Below are 24,399 nucleotides of genomic sequence, written 5' to 3' on the forward strand. Positions count from 1 at the left end.
ATGGATATAAACAAATAAATGAAATACAGCTACTTTGCTGTTATTCTTGCTGCACAGTTTGACGTGACTGTGTTAGCCGTAGTTGGCTAGCTAGCAAGCAAGGGAGGAGAGCGTTGCCAGCCAGCATGGCAACGGAACATTTAGAACAAACGACTGGGTCACGTTCATAGATACGGAACAAAAAGACTTAACATCCGGGTCGGGTCTCTGGCAACCTAACCAATAGAATGAACGGCCAGCTGGCTTGGCTAGCAACCGTAGATGTGTCGGGACTAGGCCTATATTTTTGTTGAGGGATGAAATAGTAGCCTATGAATACATTGATCAAAATAACGTTTTTTATTTAATTGGTAACCTGAAGGTTAGCAACAAACCGCACAGCAGCACGTAGTGTCAAGATACTTTGCTTATAACAGGGTTTGTACCATAATATTTTATGTCACCGCCCTGGGATCTAAAGGTCCTGAGTTCACCTCTCGGAGGATACGTTTTGACCATTCTCTGTCGTGTATAGTTTGGACTCCCCCGCCCATACCAGTCACAACACACACACATGCCCGGTGTGTACTTATTATCAATTATTAGATAGCTCTTAAAAGTGCATCATTGAGTGGCAATGAACAGGGTGTGTGATGTGTGTACTACTTTGCACGTCTTGCTTCTACGGAGGAGAGAACGATGGAGACTGGAGAGACCAACTCCCAACTCTCAAGGAATACATCATTGCCCTCATCCGTCAGATGCACTCCACCCCGCTCCACTCCACTGCTTAATGGCAGGGTGACGGATTGTGTTCCCTGAAACACGTACACCAGGAGATTGACAGAGCCCCGGGCCCTCTCTATGCGCTGGTCTCACTGGAACATCTAGCTCCTCTGCTGGGCGATATCAGAGAAGACCACCATTGTCCCGGGAAACATTCGTATGACCACCTCGAAATCAGCACGTCTGTGTACCCTTGGTGTATCCTAGGTTGTTTCCACCAAGGTGGATGACAAGGATGTCAGGGGGAGAAGTATGTAGCATAGCCCTCTGTTGTTGCAGAATACAGAGCACCTAATATAACAGTCAGTAATGTATGTAAATAGTTCATGGATAGGCTGCATGTTGATTATTTGTGTATTTTCCAGGAGCTTGCGTGATTGTCTTGTTAAAAGAGATCAGGGAAAGGTTTTGCAGCTTACTCCATATTGGCTTAAATACGCTTCTGGTTTTTCTCTTCCCTCTGGAAAATCAGCTGTTAATATAAATGAAATACGAATAACTACATTATTTCTGTTGACATTTGTCATTGTGTATTTTTACTTTACAGTATTGCTGTGTTATGCTGAATCATGTTGTATAATAATGTTACATAATCACCTTCCGGTGTAAAAAATAAACACGTTATAAGTGAGACGCAGGCATTGGTCTGAATCCGAAAAATAATTGAAATTCACATGAGCATCACAATGCATACTTCACCCATGCTCTACCAAGGTTTTCTAGCACACAGCTTTGACCTACTACAGTATCTATGTTGGTCTATTGTACTTCCAACAATAGATTGCTTAGGATTCAAACCTTCTCAAACAGTCAAATCCATACTCCTCAGCGGGATAATGGACTTTACATCGTCCTGCTATTTAAATCATGTGTATATCATTAGACTATTGTGAGTTTGTGTTATTGTAGCATCATCATCTTTATTGCAAAAAGAAATATAAATACACACAAATTTAAGCTACATAGTAGTTTGACTGCGGTAATGAACTGTCCATTGTTCAGCACAGCAATTGATAAAACAGGACCATGTTTGAAAAACAAGCTTATGAGCTCAAGTCAGTATTACACAGCTTACAGGTACAGGAATCAGGAATGCAGACAGGCTCTGTAGACCTCTATATCTAGATGAGTGACTGTGTCCAACACACCACCGCTTGCTGTTATGTAGAGTACCTACTGACCTGATGGTGTTGTCAGTATAAAAGCAAAGGTTGCTTTCAGATAATAAAAAAAGCTTGAAAAGGTCATGGAATGGGGTAATGTCTTCGTGTGGGGTGGGAAGAACACAATACGTTACCTTGTATGCAGTACAAATCCCATTATTGTGAGCCAGACAGTGCTGTCATATCAGTAATCCCTCTTCGTGCCATCTGGGAATCTTGTACCTTCTTTCCAGGGAAGGGAAATGGGAAAAGGTAGTAAATGTGGGATTTTCAGGGAAAAACACACTAGATATCCCATCCTATTAAGACCAAGCCAGAGTCTAACCACAGTTTCAAAACCCACCTAATCTACAGCGGTATTGAGCTGTAACCTCTAACATAGTGATTTACCGAGTTATAGAGCTATTTTCAATAGCGGTGATTGTGAAAAGCTCAAACACTTTAGGCACTAACTCTAAGCTTTGCTGAGACATGAGCTGGTTAAGACTCAGTATGCTGTCGAAGGCGGTTTTAGTTGTGAAATTGGAGCTATAGGTTTGAAAGTGTTCAGTAGAGTTCCAGTATGACTGAATGAGCTCAGAGGAGGGAGCTCTGACCTCTAGAATCTACTGAGCCAGTGCTTTCATATCCTTTACAGCAGCACCCACTGCATCCCATATAGAGAGAGGATTCGACCACAGTCAAGGACTTATCAGAGGACACAGAGATATGCACACATACTGTATACTGCACATTAGGCTTAATTTATCACTACAGCTATGCTTGTGTACTTGTGCACAATTTGCACACATTAACATTAATACTCTTAAGTATTATCCAAACACACACACTCCCCAGTCAGGTGGGTTTGAGTGTGTGTGTCTGAGTGAGGCAGTTGGTGTGTGCCTGTAGTGACAGCAGGCAGGGAGTCTTCATAAACCACACATCTCTTTATGTTAATCAGACACCTCACATTGACAGGGTCCTTAATGTCAAATGTCAACAAAACCAGAAACCCCAGGGGAGGGCTCTGTCATTCGCCTGAGTAAATGTTATTCACGTTTTATGACAGCCACACACTCAGCCACCATAACCCCCGCTGTGTAACTACGACCCACCTTTTCTGTCCGGCAGAATTGCAGACACCCCTTCACGCAGTCCCCGAGGACCTCTGCATGGTCAGTGATGGCGGGAGCAGAGTGGGCTCTTACAGACAGCAGGGTGTAAGGTCAAAACCCTCGTTTGCATCCTAATCGGTTTGAGGAGCCTCTTAATCAGTTTGTGCGGTGGTCTGAATTCATTAAGGCCAGACAGCACTGACCCTCCAGCTGAGGCAACTGACCCTGGACTGGAAGAGACCGTTCCATATTACTTAGACTGGACCACCTGGCTATCTTTGTCAATCCTGCACATGACAAATCACTGTAGAGAAAAGGGAAACAGACTTGCACTGTAGATTGCGCTAACATAGAATTAGCCTGCTCCTGGACTTAAGTAGTTCACTATTTTACAACATGATGTTAGATGGTTCCTCACCTTGATAGTAGTCTATGGGCCAGGAGAAATTGTAATCCAAAAATGTGGGTTCACTACAATGTTCAGCTAACCTTAGCCACCGCTAGCTAAAAATATATGGAAGTGATGGGGGCATGACCAAAAGCACCTGAAATCTACTCAAATAAACTCCATATTTGGTTTGAGGTTACTTCAAGGTGATATGGACATTAAAAAAAAGTTATGTTCACGTGCCCCTATCATTACCATTGATTTTTAGCTAGCGGTGTCTAAAGTTAGCTGAAGTTTGTAGTGGCTGTTTAAAGAAAACCGAACCATGGATTACAATTTCTCCTGGCCCATAGACTACTATCAGGTTGAGGAACCATCTAACATCATATTGTAAAATAGTTAACTGCTCCTTTAAGTCTCTACTCTGGAACTCTCTCCATTGATCATGCTCTTAAGTCCAGAAGTAGTATCATTGAGATGGCCTTATTTTGACCCTGTGTGCAGAAACTCTGTCCTGCAGCTGTGCTCTGTTCATTTTAGCTTTCTGAGAAATGTCAGTGGTGTCACTGCTAAATGTAGTCTATAGGTGAAGGAATTACACTGCTGAGTGTTGTTGATAGGGGCCAACCAAATGAGTCAGAATGTCTCGTATGGGGCTTTAGGTCTTTACTTCAGCACAGCCGTCATGCCATTTACATTTTACAGATAAGCAGGCAAGAGCCCCTTCTACATTCCAACTTTTCTCATTATAGTCAGTGTATTTCAGTTAGCCTAACCCTTCACTTACTGTGCAGCCTTAACCTGGCTATTTAAGCATAGCCTACCATTCAAGTGTGTTTTTAAGTACTAAAAGACTGTTAGCGGAATGTACACCTGAGCCGTGAAATACACAGACATTTAAGTATACTGTAAAGTCCCAAGACTGTAGGTAATGATTTAGCCACTGTAGTTGTATGGCGATTGTATCGATTCCTTCCTGCCTTCCCAGCTGGAGATTCCGAAGTGTAATTACAGTGTAGTATTATCGTGATTGGTGTGATCTGTATGGTAGATCATGCATTATTCATCAATGCACCAATACCAGGATTTTCACACAGGCAGGATAGACTATGCCCACGCTCATTATACATGCACGCGACCTCATGAATATTCATGAGTCTTCATCCAACCATCAACATCAATCGGGTGATGCTCTTAATGATGAATTATTACAGAGAGATAATGAGGAGCATGTACTTCCTCCAACGGGGATTTAGCATCGCTCTGAAAACATGCTAACGGTGGAAACACATTCTACAGATATAATGGTATCTGCAAGCTAAGATAGTAATTGCATATTAAGTCCTATTAGATGGGTAATGGACAGTAATAAAGACAAATGGGTGGATTCAATTGGTTAAATTGATTAAATTGATTAAACTGATGAGTCAAATTACTGAGATGTTTTTGTAGAATGCATTTCAAACTTTCCACATACTCAATCAGCACCTGTTCTTAAAGATAGTGACCCCTCTGATTTGTGACTGGAGTGACGTGTGTGTTGAGGGACACTCCTTTTTCACCTTAACTCGGTCACATGAAAGGATTAGAGGTTGTGTGTCACGCTACACACATGCACGCATAATCAAAGAGACCCCACTGCATGGCTGAACTCACTCTCAAAATTAATGGATTCATACACTGATAACTGCAGAAAACAGGTTGCATATGCTCGCTCTCAAAGTCACACACACATACATTCAGAGCAAGCACCACACACGCCTTTACTGAGTATCTCCTTACTGCAGAGCTTTTATGTAGTCTAACCTTCAGACTTAGGCATTTGTAAGCGAAGGGGCGACTGGCTGGGATGGGTAGGGATGGGGGATGACAGGGGAAGGTTTAAGGGGTGGTAGGGGAGGTATTCGAGGCCAACGGAGGGGAAGGAAGGGGTATGAAGGAGGACAGACAGGGGGACAGAGCGAGACGGTGAGGACACAGGCTGGCTGCTCTGCAGGGCTTACAGTATCTGATCCTATTGGCTTTGAGCCTGTCAGTCTGTCATCGTAGGAGGGGAACAGGGAGTTATCTCTGAGTTCTCTCTCTCCTCTCTTCCCTCGCTACATTCTTACATTCAAGTGATTCATGGAGACGAGGCCAAGCTCACTGCAAGGTGGGAGATGCTGCATTCAGCTGTATCTGTATTACAGTAAGCATGTTAATCTGTCAGGTATTGATAACACATGCTAGCGTCTGTACTACATCGAGCTGCTCCGACATCTTTATGCATCAATATGTAGGCTACTGTACTCAAGTCTAACATACAGTGCCTTCGGAAACTATTCAGACCCCTTGACTTTTTCCACATTTTGTTACGTTACAGCCTTATTCTAATTTATTGCGATCCCTTTCTCTCCATCCCTCCCTCCTCTTCTCCCTCTGTCCCTGTCGTTCACCCCTACAGAACATCCAAGTGGTGGAGCTGCAGCGGACCCGTCTGCGTGATGACATCAAAGAGTATAAGTTCCGGGAGGCACGTCTGCTGCAGGACTACACAGAGCTGGAGGAGGAGAACATCTCCTTTCAGAAACAGGTTTCCGGGCTCAAACAGACCCAGGTGAAGAGCAACACCACTACACCGGGGATAGGAGGGGGGGGGGGGGGGGGGGGTCGCTAGGTTGGCAAATGGGGACGTGGGATAGTAAGGAGAATAGGTAAGGGAACATCATCCTGAAGAAACGGGTCTCTTTGCTCAACAGAGGGTTGGGGTGTGGCTAGATGGGATGGGGGAAGGGAAATGAGATGAGATCAACCCATCAAGCATTTCACTTTTGTATTCGTCGCATGTGACAAATAAAATTGTATGTGATCTTTACATCACAGGAGGTTGGTGGCACCGTAATTGGGGAGGATGGGCTTGTGGTAATGGCTGGCGCGGAATAGGTGGAATGTTATCAAATACATTAAACATGGTTTCCTTGTGTTTTGATGCCATTCCATTCGCTCCGTTCCAGCCATTATTATGTGCCGTTCTCCCCTCAGCAGCCTCCACAACTTTACATGCACTCTCTTGCTTCTGTAGGCTTCTCCTCCACTCACACTTCATTATGAACCCCTCACTGCGTATAGCTGAATCTGCTCGAGGCCCAGTTAACCCAGGCTCTCTGAACCTAGGCTTTGCACTACTGTCTACCAGACACCCCAGTCTATGCGACTCACAGTTGTCCATGTATTCACACCATAGACCTCTGTCTGTCTGCACTCTCCAGTGTCTGCTGCTCACATCGACCTGGAATACACTGATTTAATTCAGATTATAGAAACCTCGCTCAGATTTAATAAAGCGATACGCCTTTATGTGGAGGCCTATTTGCACCTAGAGAGAGAAGAAGCGTGTCTGAATGTGACACAATTGAATGTAGTGTTTCTGGTAATCCCCACTTCTAGCCAGTTTTCCCTCTCCGTATGCCACAGAGACGGAGAGAGATGCGGTGTTGCAAAGCAAATACTCTGAGTTTAATTCACACCAATGGCAAAAAAAATGGGGGATTTCCTTTCAAAATTATTTTTTAAATGTGGGAACTGCTAACACTTCACATGCCGCATATCCAGGGATTATGTTTGTTAAATTTAAAGGCATGATTTTAAAACAGAAGGCTGTAGGCTAGAGTATTAATTGGCAAATGTAAGATTACAGTACCAAATCCTATTTAAATGAAAAGGCAATTTTGCACTTTTAAAAGCCCCCTTTTTATGGTGACAAAACGAGTTGATTAAACCAGTATGGGGTCCTATTTCCATTTCCCCTATATAAGCCCACCTTTATGCTTTTATTAACACCTACCTGTCTGTCCCGCCCCTACAGGTGGAGTTTGAGGGTCTGAAGCACGAGATTCGTCGTCTGGAGGAAGACACCCAGTTCCTGAACAGCCAATTGGAGGACGCCATCCGCCTGAAGGAGATTGCCGAGCGACAGCTAGGGGAAGCCCTGGAGACCATCAAGACTGAGTGCGAGCAGAAGGCCGCCCTAAGGAAAGAGCTCTCCCACTACATGAGCATAGGCGACTCTATGTACCACAGGTACATACACAATCAAAGGCACCCATTTCATCTGTAACACCTCATCCATCAAAACCCTGTACAATATAATAAAAAGCATTATGAGAATAACTGTCAAATTCATGTTATCATGTTCTGGTCCTCTCCCTCTTCCCAGCCCCCTCAGCATCTCTCTGGATGGGCTCAAGTTCAGTGATGACGCAGGCACGGAACCCAACAACGACGAGGCTCTCCAGGGTTACGAGAATGGCTTCAGCAAGCTTGCCAACGCCATCACTGAGGACAACCGTGCGTCCACGCCCAAGAAGGGTGACCTGTTCCGCCCCGTCCCCAGCCTGGTAGACGACCTGCTGAGTGAACTCAACATCTCTGAGATCCAGAAACTCAAACAGCAGCTTCTGCAGGTACATAGACAGTTCATTTGAGTATGTCTGTGTATGGACTGTGCATGCGAGGGATAACAGTCAGGAATATCCAGCTGCTGCAGCTATAACCATAATGTTGCATTCAGTGAATCTGTTGCACTGTGTATGGACTGTGCATGAGAGGGATAACAGTCAGGAATATCCAGCTGCTGCAGCTATAACCATAATGTTGCATTCAGTGAATCTGTTACACTGTGTATGACTGTGCATGAGAGGGATAACAGTCAGGAATATCCAGCTGCTGCAGCTATAACCATAATGTTGCATTCAGTGAATCTGTTGCACTGTGTATGGACTGTGCATGCGAGGGATAACAGTCAGGAATATCCAGCTGCTGCAGCTATAACCATAATGTTGCATTCAGTGAATCTGTTGCACAGTGTATGATATGAATGACGTCAAGGTTTGAATTACTCATTGATATTAAAATGTCCAAAACAAACTTTGATATCTTCAAAGCCTATGGGAACGTTGTCGTGCCCAGGATCCTCAGTCACCCTCGTAATTCAAACGTTTGTTGGGAGTGGGGAATAGAAGAATGGACTATTGACTGCACACTGTGTGTAGACTCACTTAATATACACTTTCACAGTGTATTTGAAGGCCCAGTCTACACACACTAACATACATGTAAATTAGTTATGGCGATCCTGTCAATATTTTCTTCTGAGATCCAATAACGATGTACATCAGAGGGACCTGACCAATGCACTTAGCTCCTATTTCTAGCCTAGTGGTCAAATAATAAGTGCAATGGTCCGGTCACTCTGAGGAAGACGTTAGTCACCTGTTCTCATTCTCTTCTCATCCACGACAATGGTCACTCTGAGGAAGACGTTGGTCACCTGTTCTCATTCTGTTCTCATCCACGACAATGGTCACTCTGAGGAAGACGTTAGTCACCTGTTCTCATTCTGTTCTCATCCACGACAATGGTCACTCTGAGGAAGACGTTAGTCACCTGTTCTCATTCTGTTCTCATCCACGACAATGGTCACTCTGAGGAAGACGTTAGTCACCTGTTCTCATTCTGTTCTCATCCACGACAATGGTCACTCTGAGGAAGACGTTAGTCACCTGTTCTCATTCTGTTCTCATCCACGACAATGGTCACTCTGAGGAAGACGTTAGTCACCTGTTCTCATTCTGTTCTCATCCACGACAATGGTCACTCTGAGGAAGACGTTAGTCACCTGTTCTCATTCTGTTCTCATCCACGACAATGGTCACTCTGAGGAAGACGTTAGTCACCTGTTCTCATTCTGTTCTCATCCACGACAATGGTCACTCTGAGGAAGACGTTAGTCACCTGTTCTCATTCTGTTCTCATCCACGACAATGCATTAGTGTGAGCTAAAAACAATGATCTGCCTTTTATGTTGAGTGCTCCAACTGCTTTCTGCCATGAATGAGTCCTTTTAGAAGTGTTTAGAAGCTCTTCTCATGATTTTTGTCATTGTTGTTAACCCCCTTTCCTTTCCTGTTTGCTGAAGCGTAGGCCCACCCGAACGCTGTACATCAATCTTCCCCCGCAAGGGTCCAGAAGGATATTTATTCAATAGTAGAGCTCTTGAGAAGGCTCAATCTATCACTTGTTGATTTATTAAGTGTCATTGGTCCAGAGAAGCCAAAGGGAGATCAAAGTCAATTACAGCATAGAGTCAAAAGCAATAAAACACCATAGAACTCCAATACTTTAAGTGTACACATAGCGAATACTGATGAGGGCTTTTTTACCTCAGGCTGTCATGTACTGTAGATCTCTGTATAGCCTCATCAGCTCTTAGAGCCTACATACAGTACCATTCATTGGAATCAGAATGATTTCCTTGACTACCCTAGAAGCCAACCCTCTTGTTGGAATGTGAAGTCGGCCGGTCGACTCGGTCAGACAAGTGTGTCCAGTGGCTGCCCCCCCACCACACCCCCGGAGGCCACACACATGAGGCGCCACCACCGGTCGATCTGCCATCTGTCAGAACATCAGAACACCACAGCTGTCTCCATGGTTACCAGTGTACCTGTGGGTGAAAAGACTCAATTCCCCCCCCAACACATCACAATGAGGTTGTTACCAGGTTTCCTCTAGGTTACCATAGCATTTCCTTGGTATGAGTACCATGACATTTAACCCGATCCGGTCCTTTGATACTGAATTTCTGAGGCAGCAGCAGGCCTTAGTGTTCAGCATTAAGCCAACATAGTGTCAACCAGCCCTGTGGGTCCCCTCCTCTGGCCGGAATTGCAACATGGAAACCCAAACCTCTACTCAATAATTCAACTGCTCTGATGCCATTCTCTCTCTCCTCGCCCTATCAATCACAGACCGATTAATCAATCCCAGACATCCGCTCGCAGCAGGTCACCCAACTCTTCAGTTACAGCAGAATCAATACTCCCACTGTGCAATCAGATCCAAAATGGCTACCGTGGGAGTATGATTCTCACTCATGCGAACCAGTTGCCCTTTTACACAGTAGGCCCAGTGGCCCATATGCCTTTTACATATTTAGGTCACGTCCATCTGCATTAGAGGATGGAAGATGAGTCCTAGCTGTAAGCAGCAGGCATCTTTAATATGCCAAACGTCTACTCTGAGGAAATCATTTGATTAAGACACTCCTCAAGCTTGGCATTACCAAGATGCTTGTCAAGGTCATCAACAAGAATTAGGGAGGGGGACAGATTGAGGGCGGGGTATGGTAAGGGGGGCGGGGTATGGAAAGCTGTATCCTTAGTCTAAGTATCATCACATAATTAAGTTTGTATATACTTTACTTAAAAATACAGAATGCTGAGAGCTAAAAGTTCCTTTCCTTTCTGACTGTTCATGTCTAAATATTCTAGATAGATATTTATTAAACCATTTCCTCCTTTTGAGTCCTCTCATCAAGACATATTCATCCCAGCTGAATAACAGAGTAAGATTTAACAGTGATACTCATCTATTATTGACACACCATCAGCCCCTGAAAATAGCTGGGTGCCTCTGAGGCCTGCACTACTCTGTGTGAGTGCTAGTGTGTGTAAATGGACCCAGCTCTGGTCCCTCTGCCAACACAGAGTTGAACCCATTCCAGACTTCTCCAAGGTCATACAGGCTCTGAATTGGCACAGAGACACACTGTCTTTGGTTACATACTGTAGTCCTTCAAACCACCAGAGAGATGTTATCTGTTATATTGAAAAACCGCCACCATCATCCTTCAGGACATTCATTTGCATTAGGTAGTCTGAGACAGAGAGGGATAGAGCAACACAGGGAAATGGGAAGATTATGTCTGCATAATTATGTCTGAATTCTAATGTTTATCAATTGTCTCAGTCACTTTTCTGTCCAGACACTTACCTTACCAACTTAATAAATCTGTCTTATGTTCTGTCTCCTCCGTCTCTAGATGGAGCGTGAGAAGGTGTCTCTGGTGTCCACGCTGCAGGACTCCCAGAAGCAGTTGGAGCAGGCCCACGGGGCCCTGGAGGAGCACCAGGACAAGGTCAGCCGTCTCACCGAGAACCTCAACGCCATCCGGAGGCTACAGGCCAGCAAGGAGCGCCAGTCAGCACTGGACAATGAGAAGGAGCGCGACAGCAACGAGGACGGGGACTACTACGAGGTGGACATCAACGGACCCGAGATCCTGGAATGCAAGTACAAGGTAATTGAACATGTATACAAACACATATACTGTAAGCACACACAAACGTTTGTTTAACTATCCTTGTGGGGACCAAACAATTGATTCCCATTCAAAATCCTATTTTCCTTAAATCCTATTTTCCCTAAACCTAACCCCAATTCTAACCCTAAACCTACCCCCTAAGCCTAAAATAACACACACACACACACACACACACACACACACACACACACACACACACACACACACACACACACACACACACACACACACACACACACACACAGAGATGTTGAAGCTATTCCTGAAACTCTGCCTCTGATGGGCTCAGGTTGCGGTGTCGGAGGCAGGTGAGCTAAAGGAGGAGCTGAAAACACTGAAGGCAGAGTACCACTCCTGTCAGTCACACTATGAGGAGGAGCGAGGCCGTCTGGAGACTCATGTCACAGCCCTTGGAGAGAAGCTGGCCTCTCTGGAGAAGACCAGCCACGTGGAGAGAGAGGAGAAGGCCAGGCTGGAGAAGGCGCTGCGCAAGGTGAGAAACATATTTTTCTGTTTGTGTTATATGGTGATATCTGTAGTTGATTTTTTAAACTTTTCTCTGTGTATGAATTGTGTATATATTTTTTTTCATACTTGCAAACCAGATTTCTCACAAACGACTGGTTTATTAATTGATAAAGTATCTCTCTTTCTATCTGTATAGGTGAGTGACGTGGCAGGCGAGTCCCAGGGCAGCCTGAGCGTAGCGCAGGACGAGCTGGTCACCTTCAGCGAGGAGCTGGCCACACTCTACAACCACGTGTGCATGTGCAACAACCAGACTCCCAACCGCGTCATGCTCGACTTCTACAAGCAGGGCAAGGGCGGGCGCACCAGCCCTGAGGGTCGCGGCCACCGCTCCCCCATACTGCTCACTAAGGGCCTGTTCCCCGTCCCCGAAGCTGCCGACAGCACCCCGTCCCCTGTCTCCTCTCCCCCCTCGCCCCGGGAACCAATGAACGTGTACAACCTGGTGGCCATCATCCGGGACCAGATCAAGCACCTCCAGCTGGCGGTGGACCGCACCACAGAGCTGTCCCGTCAGAGGATGGCCTCTCTGGAGCTAGGCACAGTGGCTGATAAGGACAAGGAGGCCTGCATGGGGGAAATTCTCAAACTCAAGTCCCTCCTCAGCACCAAGAGGGAGCAGATCGCCACCCTGAGGACCGTGCTCAAAGCCAACAAACAGGTCAGATACTGAATCTCTCTGTTTGTATCTCCCTCCCCTCCCCTAATAATCAAAGTCAGGAGACTGAGGCAGGGAGGTAGCTGTCTGAAGCGTGTTCAGCTGTCACAGCAAATGCACTGCAGCTAAAAGTCATAACAAAACACCATGAGGGTGTGGGTTTGTGTCCATGTGAAAAGATGAATGATCTCTAAAGCAGACACACCCTGCCAGCCCAGAGCCCCAGTCTGTGTGTGTCCAGTTGCTGGTATTTGGTATTTTATTAGGATCCCCCATTATCTGTTGCAAAAGCATCAGCTTCTCTTCATGGGGTCCTCACAAAACATGAAACATAATACAGAATGACATAATACAGAACATCATTAGAAAAGAACAGCTCAAGGACAGAACGACATACATTTTTAAAAAGGCACACGTAGCCTTCATATCAGTGTACACACAAACTATCTAGGTCAAATAGGGGAGAGGCGAGGTGTTGCTTTACCTGTTTTTTGAAACCAGGTTTGCTGTTTATTTCAGCAATATGAGATGGAAGGAAGTTCCATACAATAAGAGCTCTATATAATACTGTGCTTTTCTTGAATTTGTTCTGGGGAAAAAAGACCCCCGGTGGCATTTCTGGTGGGATAAGTGTGTGTGTCAGAGCTGTGTGTAAGTTGACTATGCAAATCATTTGGGATTTTCAACACATTGATGTTTCTTCTAAAAAGAAGAAGTCTGGAGTTGGTGTCAACTCTTTGAAGACGGTGTGTGTTCCTCAGCTCCTGAATCCGTGAAAAGACTCTCAGATGAAAGCCTTTCTTAAAAAGACACACCTGTAGTCTTTAAATCCAGCCAGCTCCCCAATGAACTGCTGTGCAAGTCAACCTGCAGAGGTCACAGCACTAAAACAGACTATAATGACATAAATCTGCAGGAACAAAACTCAAAATTACCGATTGCAGTTGGTCTGACCCGTTGTTGTGTCGTGTCCCCCCTGCAGACTGCTGAGGTGGCGCTGGCCAACCTGAAGAGTAAGTATGAGAATGAGAAGGCCATGGTGACGGAAACCATGATGAAGCTGAGGAACGAACTCAAGGCCCTGAAGGAGGACGCCGCCACCTTCTCCTCACTCAGGGCCATGTTTGCCACACGGTAAGAGGAATACGCTATCACACTTCCTGTTTAAAACACATTAGGAACACACTATCACACTCCTAGTTTAAAACACATTAGGAACACACTATCACACTCCTAGTTTAAAACACATTAGGAACACACTATCACACTCCTAGTTTAAAACACATTAGGAACACACTATCACACTCCTAGTTTAAAATGTACGTTAAAAACAAGTTATCTCTCTCCTTGGCCACACAGTAAGAGAGTAGTCAACGATGCTCCAAGAACAGATATTTACATATGCTCTCTCTATATACAACGGTAACAGATTCATCTGTGCACATCAGATCAGACTTTGTATTCTTTATGTTTGCCACACGACAAGACTCAAAATGTCCAGAAACAAAGAACATTCTTCTGAAACTCCTCCGTCTATTCTTGTTCTGAGAAATATTCCATGCAAGAAATTACCAAGAAACTGAACAGCTCGCACAACGCTGTGTACTACAGCGCAAACTGGCTCTAACAAGAATTGACTGACGAGTTTCAGAAGAAAGTCATTTGTTTCTGGCCATTTTGAGCCTGTAATCGAACCCACAAATGCTGATGCTCCAGATACTCAACTTGTCTAAAGAAGGCCAGTTTTATTGCTTATTTAATCAGAACAAAAGTTTTCAGCTGTGCTAGCATAATTGCAAAAAGTTGTTCTAATAATCAATTAGCCTTTTAAACTGCTAAACTTGGATTAGCTAACACAACGTGCCATTGGAACACAGGAGTGATGGTTGCTGATAATGGGCCTCTGTATGCCTATGTAGATATTCCATAAAAAATGTGTCGTTTCCAGCTACAGTAGTCATTTACAACATTAACAATGTCTATACTGTATTTCTGATCATTTTGATGTTATTTCAATGGGCAAAAAAATTGCTTTTCTTTCAAAAACAAGGACATTTCTAAGTGACCCCAAACTTTTGAACGATAGTGTACATGTCGTGTATTTAGCATGTCCATGTTTTAAAAAGCTGTTGCCATGAGATTAAATGGAAAGATTGATTGTCCAAAACACCTATAAGTCCCGATCTGGCCATCTGGCCACTTTTAATATGATAACCTACCAGTAACACCACAGAGACACCATCCTAACACCACACTCACAACAAGGTCAATCTCTGTTTAACAGCACACGCCATATTTACCATATGGTAACGACGTGTCCATAACTTGCTTTTAATATCACACAGGTTTAATAGGAGTGTTGTTTTTCTCTGTGAATCTGGGCCAGTCGAGGATGGCCATAAAATGGACACATCTCTAATCTGTATGATAATAATGCTATGATGGAGAAGCAGTGTTTTTGACCAAGTGTATCAGATGAAGGGGCTACGTTAAAACCCCTTGCTGGCTAAGTCTGTTGATTCCCATAAGAAGCAGGCCTAAGAGTTTCCCTTATAATCCCTACCTCAGTCTAGACTGGATTACTACCTCAGATACACTGTACTGCACTACAGTCTCAACATAGACTCAACGTAGTCTCACCATACATCTTCCTCCTGAAGAGGTGTGTGTGTGTGTGTGTGTGTGTGTGTGTGGGGGGGGGGTTGTTTTTGGGGTGGGGGTTCTATGTTTTTGGGTGGATGGGTGTGACAATGACTATGAGTATCGCTACACATGTGTACAGTATATTCATGTACTGCACATTCTTTTGGTACTTTTTTTGCTCTGATCTCCTCTCTTCTCCTGCAAACCTCCCTGGACCAGATGGCGACTCTGGGGCAGTCTCTCTCTGTCTTTAAGACTTGCCCAGCTTACAGCAAAGCTCATGTCACGCTGTGCTGAAAGTAGAGGAGAGGAGAGAGGAGAGGAGGGCTGCGCCATCCACAGAGAGTGTGTAGTCAGCACCCCTCATCTTTAAAGTAGGGTTATGCTATAACTTCCCTTCCAGTCCATTAGCTGGTGTTACTGAGAAACTCTATATAACTGCAGTAGCTAATCGATTAGCATGGTGGAGAAAACTGTCTTCCTCTGTAAATATTAGTTTCTGTTGACATAATGATTTGGTGCAATGCAGGGCCAGATGGTCTGATACAGGTGTTAAACCACCCCTCTGAAGAAATGAGAGCAATTCAGTTCTCACTGAGCACCTCAGAGGCAGCCATTTAGAAAATAACTGACATTGTGCTTAGAATAGCTAGGACCAGAGATACTGTATGTAATGACGAGATGGTCTTGTCTCCATCCTAACAATGGGAGTCGTTGGCCCAACAGCAGGAAGGCAGGCGGTCTACTTATCGGTCTGCTTATCACTGTATTTTGACGTGGACCCTCTCACTTCATTTCTACCTCTCTGCTGGCACTGAACAATCAGGGGTTTTGAACCTAGTGGCCGTTAAGAGGTAGTGGCTATTAGTAGCAGAACGAGGGTGTTAGATACTGTATGATACAGAGGAAAAGGGCAGCACTAGAGAGGGGCATGTTAAATGTTTATTTCCCTGGTCTCCATCCTTGTCCTCCTATGCTATTGTAAGAGACTGAAGATGCTGATAACACAACATAACTAAACCAAACATAACATATCTCAGCTCTGCTCTGGGGGACTCATGCTATTGGCCCTTAGCCTCCCCCTCAGTCTTAACCTTGTATGGTGATTGCTATTAGCCTGCGACGTGGCTGCTGCCAACATACTGACTCAACTCCAGACACTTTAATAATGGAAATGGATGGAAATTGATGTAAAAATGTATCACTAGCCAATTTAAACAATGCTACTTAATATAATGTTTACATACCCTATATTACTCATCTCATATGTATATGTATATACTGTACTCTATATCATCTACTGCATCTTGCCATCTTTATGTAATACATGTATCACTAGCCACTTTAAACAATGCCACTTTTATGTTTACATACCCTACATTACTCATCTCATATGTATATACTGTACTCTATACCATCTACTGCATCTTGCCTATGCCATTCTGTACCATCACTCATTCATATATCTTTATGTACATATTCTTTATCCCTTTACACTTGTGTGTATAAGGTAGTAGTTGTGGAATTGTTAGGTTAGATTACTCGTTGGTTATTACTGCATTGTCGGAACTAGAAGCACAAGCATTTCGCTACACTCGCATTAACATCTGCTAACCATGTGTATGTGACAAATAACATTTTATTTGATTTAGATAGAATTATTGTAAAGTTTTTTGTTATTCCCTATATAGTGCACTATAGGCAATATGGAGCCATTTCGGATGCGGCCTCAGTATGTTCAGGGCTGTGTTCAGCCTGGGTATTGGTGGTGGTGGTGTTCAGGGCTGTGTACATCCTGGGTATTGGTGGTGGTGTTCAGGGCTGTGTACAGCCTGGGTATTGGTGGTGGTGTTCAGGGCTGTGTACAGCCTGGGTATTGGTGGTGGTGGTGTTCAGGGCTGTGTACAGCCTTGGTATTGGTGGTGGTGGGGTTCAGGGCGGTGTACAGCCTGGGTATTGGTGGTGGTGGTGTTCAGGGCTGTGTTCAGCCTGGGTATTGGTGGTGGTGGTGTTCAGGACTGTGTACAGCCTGGGTATTGGTGGTGGTGGTGTTCAGGGCTGTGTTCAGCCTGGGTATTGGTGGTGGTGGGGTTCAGGACTGTGTTCAGCCTGGATATTGGTGGTGGTGTTCAGGGCTGTGTACATCCTGGGTATTGGTGGTGGTGTTCAGGGCTGTGTACAGCCTGGGTATTGGTGGTGGTGGTGTTCAGGGCTGTGTACAGCCTTGGTATTGGTGGTGGTGGGGTTCAGGGCGGTGTACAGCCTGGGTATTGGTGGTGGTGGTGTTCAGGGCTGTGTTCAGCCTGGGTATTGGTGGTGGTGGTGTTCAGGACTGTGTACAGCCTGGGTATTGGTGGTGGTGGTGTTCAGGGCTGTGTTCAGCCTGGGTATTGGTGGTGGTGGTGTTCAGGACTGTGTACAGCCTGGGTATTGGTGGTGGTGGTGTTCAGGGCTGTGTTCAGCCTGGGTATTGGTGGTGGTGGTGTTCAGGACTGTGTTCAGCCTGGGTATTGGTGGTGGTGTTCAGGACTGTGTTCAGCCTGGATATTGGTGGTGGTGTTCAGGGCTGTGTTCAGCCTGGATATTGGTAGTGGCATTCAGGGCTGTGTTCAGCCTGGATATTGGTGGTGGTGTTCAGGGCTGTGTACAGCTTGGATATTGGTGGTGGTGTTTAGGACTGTGTTCAGCCTGGATATTGGTGGTGGTGTCCAGGGCTGTGTACAGCCTGGATATTGGTGGTGGTGTTCAGGACTGTGTTCAGCCTGGATATTGGTGGTGATGTTCAGGGCTGTGTACAGCCTGGATATTGGTGGTGGCGTTCAGGGCTGTGTCAAGCCTGGGTATTGGTGCTGGTGGGGTTCAGGGCTGGGTTCAGCCTGGGTATTGGTGGTGGTGGGGTTCAGGGCTGGGTTCAGCCTGGGTATTGGTGGTGGTGTTCAGGGCTGTGTACATCCTGGGTATTGGTGGTGGTGTTCAGGGCTGTGTACAGCCTGGGTATTGGTGGTGGTGGGGTTCAGGGCTGTGTACAGCCTGGGTATTGGTGGTGGTGTTCAGGGCTGTGTTCAGCCTGGATATTGGTGGTGGTGTTCAGGGCCTTGTTTAGCCTGGATATTGGTGGTGGTGTTCAGTCACTATACTGTCTGGAGCCTGCTAATTTGGCCCTATATAATAATGGTGGGGCAGGAGGAGAAGGGGTGGAGGCCTCTTTGAGAAACTTTAAGGGGCAGATGGCCATGACTGACCCACCTCCCCCCCCCCCCCCCTCCGTTCCTTCCCTCCATCCCCTCATCTGTCCTCCATCTTCACAGCAACACATCCTAGAGGGAGAGAGGGATGGAGGGGTCTTTCATTTTAGATTCTCTACAGGGACTTAATTTGATTCTTTCTCATGGAAATTGCATTTTTGACATACTCTGTCGAGTTTAGGTAGATTTTTGGATTTCTGAGACTTTCAGTGGATTGCCTCAGTTTGGTGTGTGTGGCCGCAGAGTGAGGGAGTTAGAGTGAGGGAGTTAGAGTGAGGGAGTTAGAGTGAGGGAGTTAGAGTGAGGGAGTTAGAGTGAGGGAGTTAGAGTGAACAGAGTGAGGGGGTTAGAGTGAACAGAGTGAGGGGGTTAGAGTGAACAGAGTGAGGGGGTTAGAGTGAACAGAGTGGGGGGGTTAGAGTGAACAGAGTGGGGGGGTTAGAGTGAACAGAGTGGGGGGGTTAGAGTGAACAGAGTGGGGGGGTTAGAGTGAACAGAGTGGGGGGGTTAGAGTGAACAGAGTGGGGGGGTTAGAGTGAACAGAGTGAGGGGGTTAGAGTGAACAGAGTGAGGGGGTTAGAGTGAACAGAGTGGGGGGGTTAGAGTGAACAGAGTGAGGGGGTTAGAGTGAACAGAGTGAGGGGGTTAGAGTGAACAGAGTGAGGGGGTTAGAGTGAACAGAGTGAGGGGGTTAGAGTGAACAGAGTGAGGGGGTTAGAGTGAACAGAGTGAGGGGGTTAGAGTGAACAGAGTGAGGGGGTTAGAGTGAACAGAGTGGGGGGGTTAGAGTGAACAGAGTGAGGGGGTTAGAGTGAACAGAGTGAGGGGGTTAGAGTGAACAAAGTGGGGGGGTTAGAGTGAACAGAGTGGGGGGGTTAGAGTGAACAGAGTGAGGGGGTTAGAGTGAACAGAGTGAGGGGGTTAGAGTGAACAGAGTGGGGGGGTTAGAGTGAACAGAGTGAGGGGGTTAGAGTGAACAGAGTGAGGGGGTTAGAGTGAACAGAGTGAGGGGGTTAGAGTGAACAGAGTGGGGGGGTTAGAGTGAACAGAGTGGGGGGGTTAGAGTGAACAGAGTGAGGGGGTTAGAGTGAACAGAGTGAGGGGGTTAGAGTGAACAGAGTGAGGGGGTTAGAGTGAACAAAGTTAGGGAGTGAGACTGAATAAATGTGCAAGTCTTTGTCAGACCCTTTTATATAATGCAAGCTCCCAATGTGTTTGTGCGTGTGTGCGTGTACGCTCTACTCCAGCTGTGGTATCAGTTTACAGTAAGACCCTGGCTCTTACATTCCTAAGACATGTCTGGACATGCCTGCTCTCAGCAGCCCTCAGCGCTACACACACAAGGCAAGACTAATGATCAGACCAGCACCTGCAGTTAAATCATACAAGCACACACTCTCATTCTATACTTAACAAAAAATATAAACGCTACATGTAAAGTGTAGACAAAAGGAAGAAGGGAAGCGGTGCTAAGATACTGTACACAATAGTAGGTTTTAGTGGACAGAAGGTACTAAGGTACACAATAGTAGGTTTTAGTGGACAGAAGGTACTAAGGTACACAGTAGTAGGTTTTAGTAGACAGAAGATACTAAGGTACACAATAGTAGGTTTTAGTGGACAGAAGGTACTAAGGTACACAATAGTAGGTTTTAGTGGACAGAAGGTACTAAGGTACACAGTAGTAGGTTTTAGTAGACAGAAGGTACTAAGGTACACAGTAGTAGGTTTTAGTAGACAGAAGGTACTAAGGTACACAGTAGTAGGTTTTAGTGGACAGAAGGTACTAAGGTACACAGTAGTAGGTTTTAGTAGACAGAAGATACTAAGGTACACAGTAGTAGGTTTTAGTAGACAGAAGGTACTAAGGTACACAGTAGTAGGTTTTGGTAGAGAGAAGGTACTAAGGTACACAGTAGTAGGTTTTAGTAGACAGAAGATACTAAGGTACACAGTAGTAGGTTTTAGTAGACAGAAGGTACTAAGGTACACAGTAGTAGGTTTTGGTAGAGAGAAGGTACTAAGGTACACAGTAGTAGGTTTTAGTAGACAGAAGGTACTAAGGTACACAGTAGTAGGTTTTAGTAGACAGAAGGTACTAAGGTACACAGTAGTAGGTTTTGGTAGAGAGAAGGTACTAAGGTACACAGTAGTAGGTTTTAGTAGACAGAAGGTACTAAGGTACACAGTAGTAGGTTTTAGTAGACAGAAGGTACTAAGGTACACAGTAGTAGGTTTTGGTAGAGAGAAGGTACTAAGGTACACAGTAGTAGGTTTTAGTAGACAGAAGGTACTAAGGTACACAGTAGTAGGTTTTAGTAGACAGAAGGTACTAAGGTACACAGTAGTAGGTTTTAGTAGACAGAAGGTACTAAGGTACACAGTAGTAGGTTTTAGTAGACAGAAGGTACTAAGGTACACAGTAGTAGGTTTTAGTAGACAGAAGGTACTAAGGTACACAGTAGTAGGTTTTAGTAGACAGAAGGTACTAAGGTACACAGTAGTAGGTTTTAGTAGACAGAAGGTACTAAGGTACACAGTAGTAGGTTTTAGTAGACAGAAGGTACTAAGGGACACAGTAGTAGGTTTTAGTAGACAGAAGGTACTAAGGGACACAGTAGTAGGTTTTAGTAGACAGAAGGTACTAAGGTACACAGTAGTAGGTTTTAGTAGACAGAAGGTACTAAGGGACACAGTAGTAGGTTTTAGTAGACAGAAGGTACTAAGGTACACAGTAGTAGGTTTTAGTAGACAGAAGGTACTAAGGTACACAGTAGTAGGTTTTAGTAGACAGAAGGTACTAAGGGACACAGTAGTAGGTTTTAGTAGACAGAAGGTACTAAGGTACACAGTAGTAGGTTTTAGTAGACAGAAGGTACTAAGGTACACAGTAGTAGGTTTTAGTAGACAGAAGGTACTAAGGGACACAGTAGTAGGTTTTAGTAGACAGAAGATACTAAGGTACACAGTAGTAGGTTTTAGTAGACAGAAGGTACTAAGGTACACAGTAGTAGGTTTTAGTAGACAGAAGGTACTAAGGTACACAGTAGTAGGTTTTAGTAGACAGAATGTACTAAGGTACACAGTAGTAGGTTTTAGTAGACAGAAGGTACTAAGGGACACAGTAGTAGGTTTTAGTAGACAGAAGGTACTAAGGGACACAGTAGTAGGTTTTAGTAGACAGAAGATACTAAGGTACACAGTAGTAGGTTTTAGTAGACAGAAGGTACTAAGGTACACAGTAGTAGGTTTTAGTAGACAGAAGGTACTAAGGGACACAGTAGTAGGTTTTAGTAGACAGAAGGTACTAAGGTACACAGTAGTAGGTTTTAGTAGACAGAAGGTACTAAGGTACACAGTAGTAGGTTTTAGTAGACAGAAGGTACTAAGGGACACAGTAGTAGGTTTTAGTAGACAGAAGATACTAAGGTACACAGTAGTAGGTTTTAGTAGACAGAAGGTACTAAGGTACACAGTAGTAGGTTTTAGTAGACAGAAGGTACTAAGGTACACAGTAGTAGGTTTTAGTAGACAGAAGGTACTAAGGTACACAGTAGTAGGTTTTAGTAGACAGAAGGTACTAAGGGACACAGTAGTAGGTTTTAGTAGACAGAAGGTACTAAGGTACACAGTAGTAGGTTTTAGTAGACAGAAGGTACTAAGGTACACAGTAGTAGGTTTTAGTAGACAGAAGGTACTAAGGGACACAGTAGTAGGTTTTAGTAGACAGAAGGTACTAAGGTACACAGTAGTAGGTTTTAGTAGACAGAAGGTACTAAGGTACACAGTAGTAGGTTTTAGTAGACAGAAGGTACTAAGGTACACAGTAGTAGGTTTTAGTAGACAGAAGGTACTAAGGGACACAGTAGTAGGTTTTAGTAGACAGAAGGTACTAAGGTACACAGTAGTAGGTTTTAGTAGACAGAAGGTACTAAGGTACACAGTAGTAGGTTTTAGTAGACAGAAGGTACTAAGGTACACAGTAGTAGGTTTTAGTAGACAGAAGGTACTAAGGTACACAGTAGTAGGTTTTGGTAGATAGAAGGTACTAAGGTACACAGTAGTAGGTTTTAGTAGACAGAAGGTACTAAGGTACACAGTAGTAGGTTTTAGTAGACAGAAGGTACTAAGGTACACAGTAGTAGGTTTTAGTAGACAGAAGGTACTAAGGTACACAGTAGTAGGTTTTAGTAGACAGAAGGTACTAAGGTACACAGTAGTAGGTTTTGGTAGATAGAAGGTACTAAGGTACACAGTAGTAGGTTTTGGTAGACAGAAGGTACTAAGGTACACAGTAGTAGGTTTTGGTAGATAGAAGGTACTAAGGTACACAGTAGTAGGTTTTGGTAGACAGAAGGTACTAAGGTACACAGTAGTAGGTTTTGGTAGATAGAAGGTACTAAGGTACACAGTAGTAGGTTTTGGTAGACAGAAGGTACTAAGGTACACAGTAGTAGGTTTTGGTAGATAGAAGGTACTAAGGTACACAGTAGTAGGTTTTGGTAGATAGAAGGTACTAAGGTACACAGTAGTAGGTTTTAGTAGACAGAAGGTACTAAGGTACACAGTAGTAGGTTTTAGTAGACAGAAGGTACTAAGGTACACAGTAGTAGGTTTTAGTAGACAGAAGGTACTAAGGTACACAGTAGTAGGTTTTAGTAGATAGAAGGTACTAAGGTACACAGTAGTAGGTTTTAGTAGACAGAAGGTACTAAGGGACACAGTAGTAGGTTTTAGTAGATAGAAGGTACTAAGGTACACAGTAGTAGGTTTTAGTAGACAGAAGGTACTAAGGTACACAGTAGTAGGTTTTAGTAGACAGAAGGTACTAAGGTACACAGTAGTAGGTTTTAGTAGACAGAAGGTACTAAGGTACACAGTAGTAGGTTTTAGTAGACAGAAGGTACTAAGGTACACAGTAGTAGGTTTTAGTAGATAGAAGGTGCTCTTTGGTAAAAGGGACAAATTGATCATCAAAAAAAAGGAGGACCAAGGCACTCTTCATATAATGAAATAAAATGCCTTTATTTGTATGGCATGTTCTGCTGCATGGCCTTCATAAGGGGGTACTCCCTGACAAAGGCCATGCAGCCGAAACGCATCAGCATTTTTTATCTTTGTTTCCACTGAACATGCCATACAAATAAAGGCATTTTAATTAGCTACATGTAAAGTGTTGGTCCCATGTTTCATGACCTGAAATGAAAGATCCCCAACATTTTCCTTGCACACAAAAAGCAAATTTCTCTGAAATGTTGGGCACAAATTTGTTTACATCCCTGTTAGTGAGCCTTTCTCCTTTGCCAAGATAATCCATGCACCTGACAGGTGTGTCATATCAAGAAGCTGATTAAACAGCATGATCATTACACAGCTGCACCTTGTACTGGGGACAATAAAAGGCCACTCTAAAATGTGCAGTTTTACAATGCCATAGATGTATCAAGTTTTGAGGGAGTGTGCAATTGGCATGCTGACTGCAGGAATGTCCACCAGAGCTGTTGCCAGAGGATGTAATGTTAATTTCTCTACTCCAATGTCATTTTCGAGAATTTGGGAGTACGACCAACCGGACTCACAACCGCAGACCATGTGTAACTATGCCAGCCCAGGTCCTCCATATCCAGCTTCTTCACCTGCAGGATCGTCTGAGACCAGACAGCTGATGAAACTCAGGAATATTTCTGTCTGTAATAAAGCCCTTTTGTGGAGAAAAACTCATTCTGATTGGCTGGGCCTGGCTCCCAAGTGGGTGGACCTATGCCCACC

The 24,399-nt window shown here is 44.5% G+C and overlaps 1 protein-coding gene across 1 annotated transcript in view; it reads left to right on the forward strand.

The window, feature by feature from the left end:
• Positions 1 to 24,399, forward strand: part of LOC110492421 (protein bicaudal D homolog 2) — an 82,895-nt gene that overhangs the window by 42,854 nt on the left and 15,642 nt on the right. Inside the window, exons 3-9 of the mRNA XM_021566731.3 lie at positions 5,857 to 6,009; positions 7,258 to 7,472; positions 7,609 to 7,855; positions 11,275 to 11,532; positions 11,846 to 12,049; positions 12,221 to 12,745; positions 13,725 to 13,876. Coding sequence (XP_021422406.3) covers positions 5,857 to 6,009; positions 7,258 to 7,472; positions 7,609 to 7,855; positions 11,275 to 11,532; positions 11,846 to 12,049; positions 12,221 to 12,745; positions 13,725 to 13,876 — 1,754 coding nt within the window. The remainder of the gene's footprint in view (positions 1 to 5,856; positions 6,010 to 7,257; positions 7,473 to 7,608; positions 7,856 to 11,274; positions 11,533 to 11,845; positions 12,050 to 12,220; positions 12,746 to 13,724; positions 13,877 to 24,399) is intronic.

Source organism: Oncorhynchus mykiss, chromosome 16, assembly GCF_057628025.1.
Source record: "Oncorhynchus mykiss isolate SJ-2025 chromosome 16, ASM5762802v1, whole genome shotgun sequence".
In the NCBI taxonomy this organism is placed as follows: Eukaryota; Metazoa; Chordata; class Actinopteri; order Salmoniformes; family Salmonidae; genus Oncorhynchus; species Oncorhynchus mykiss.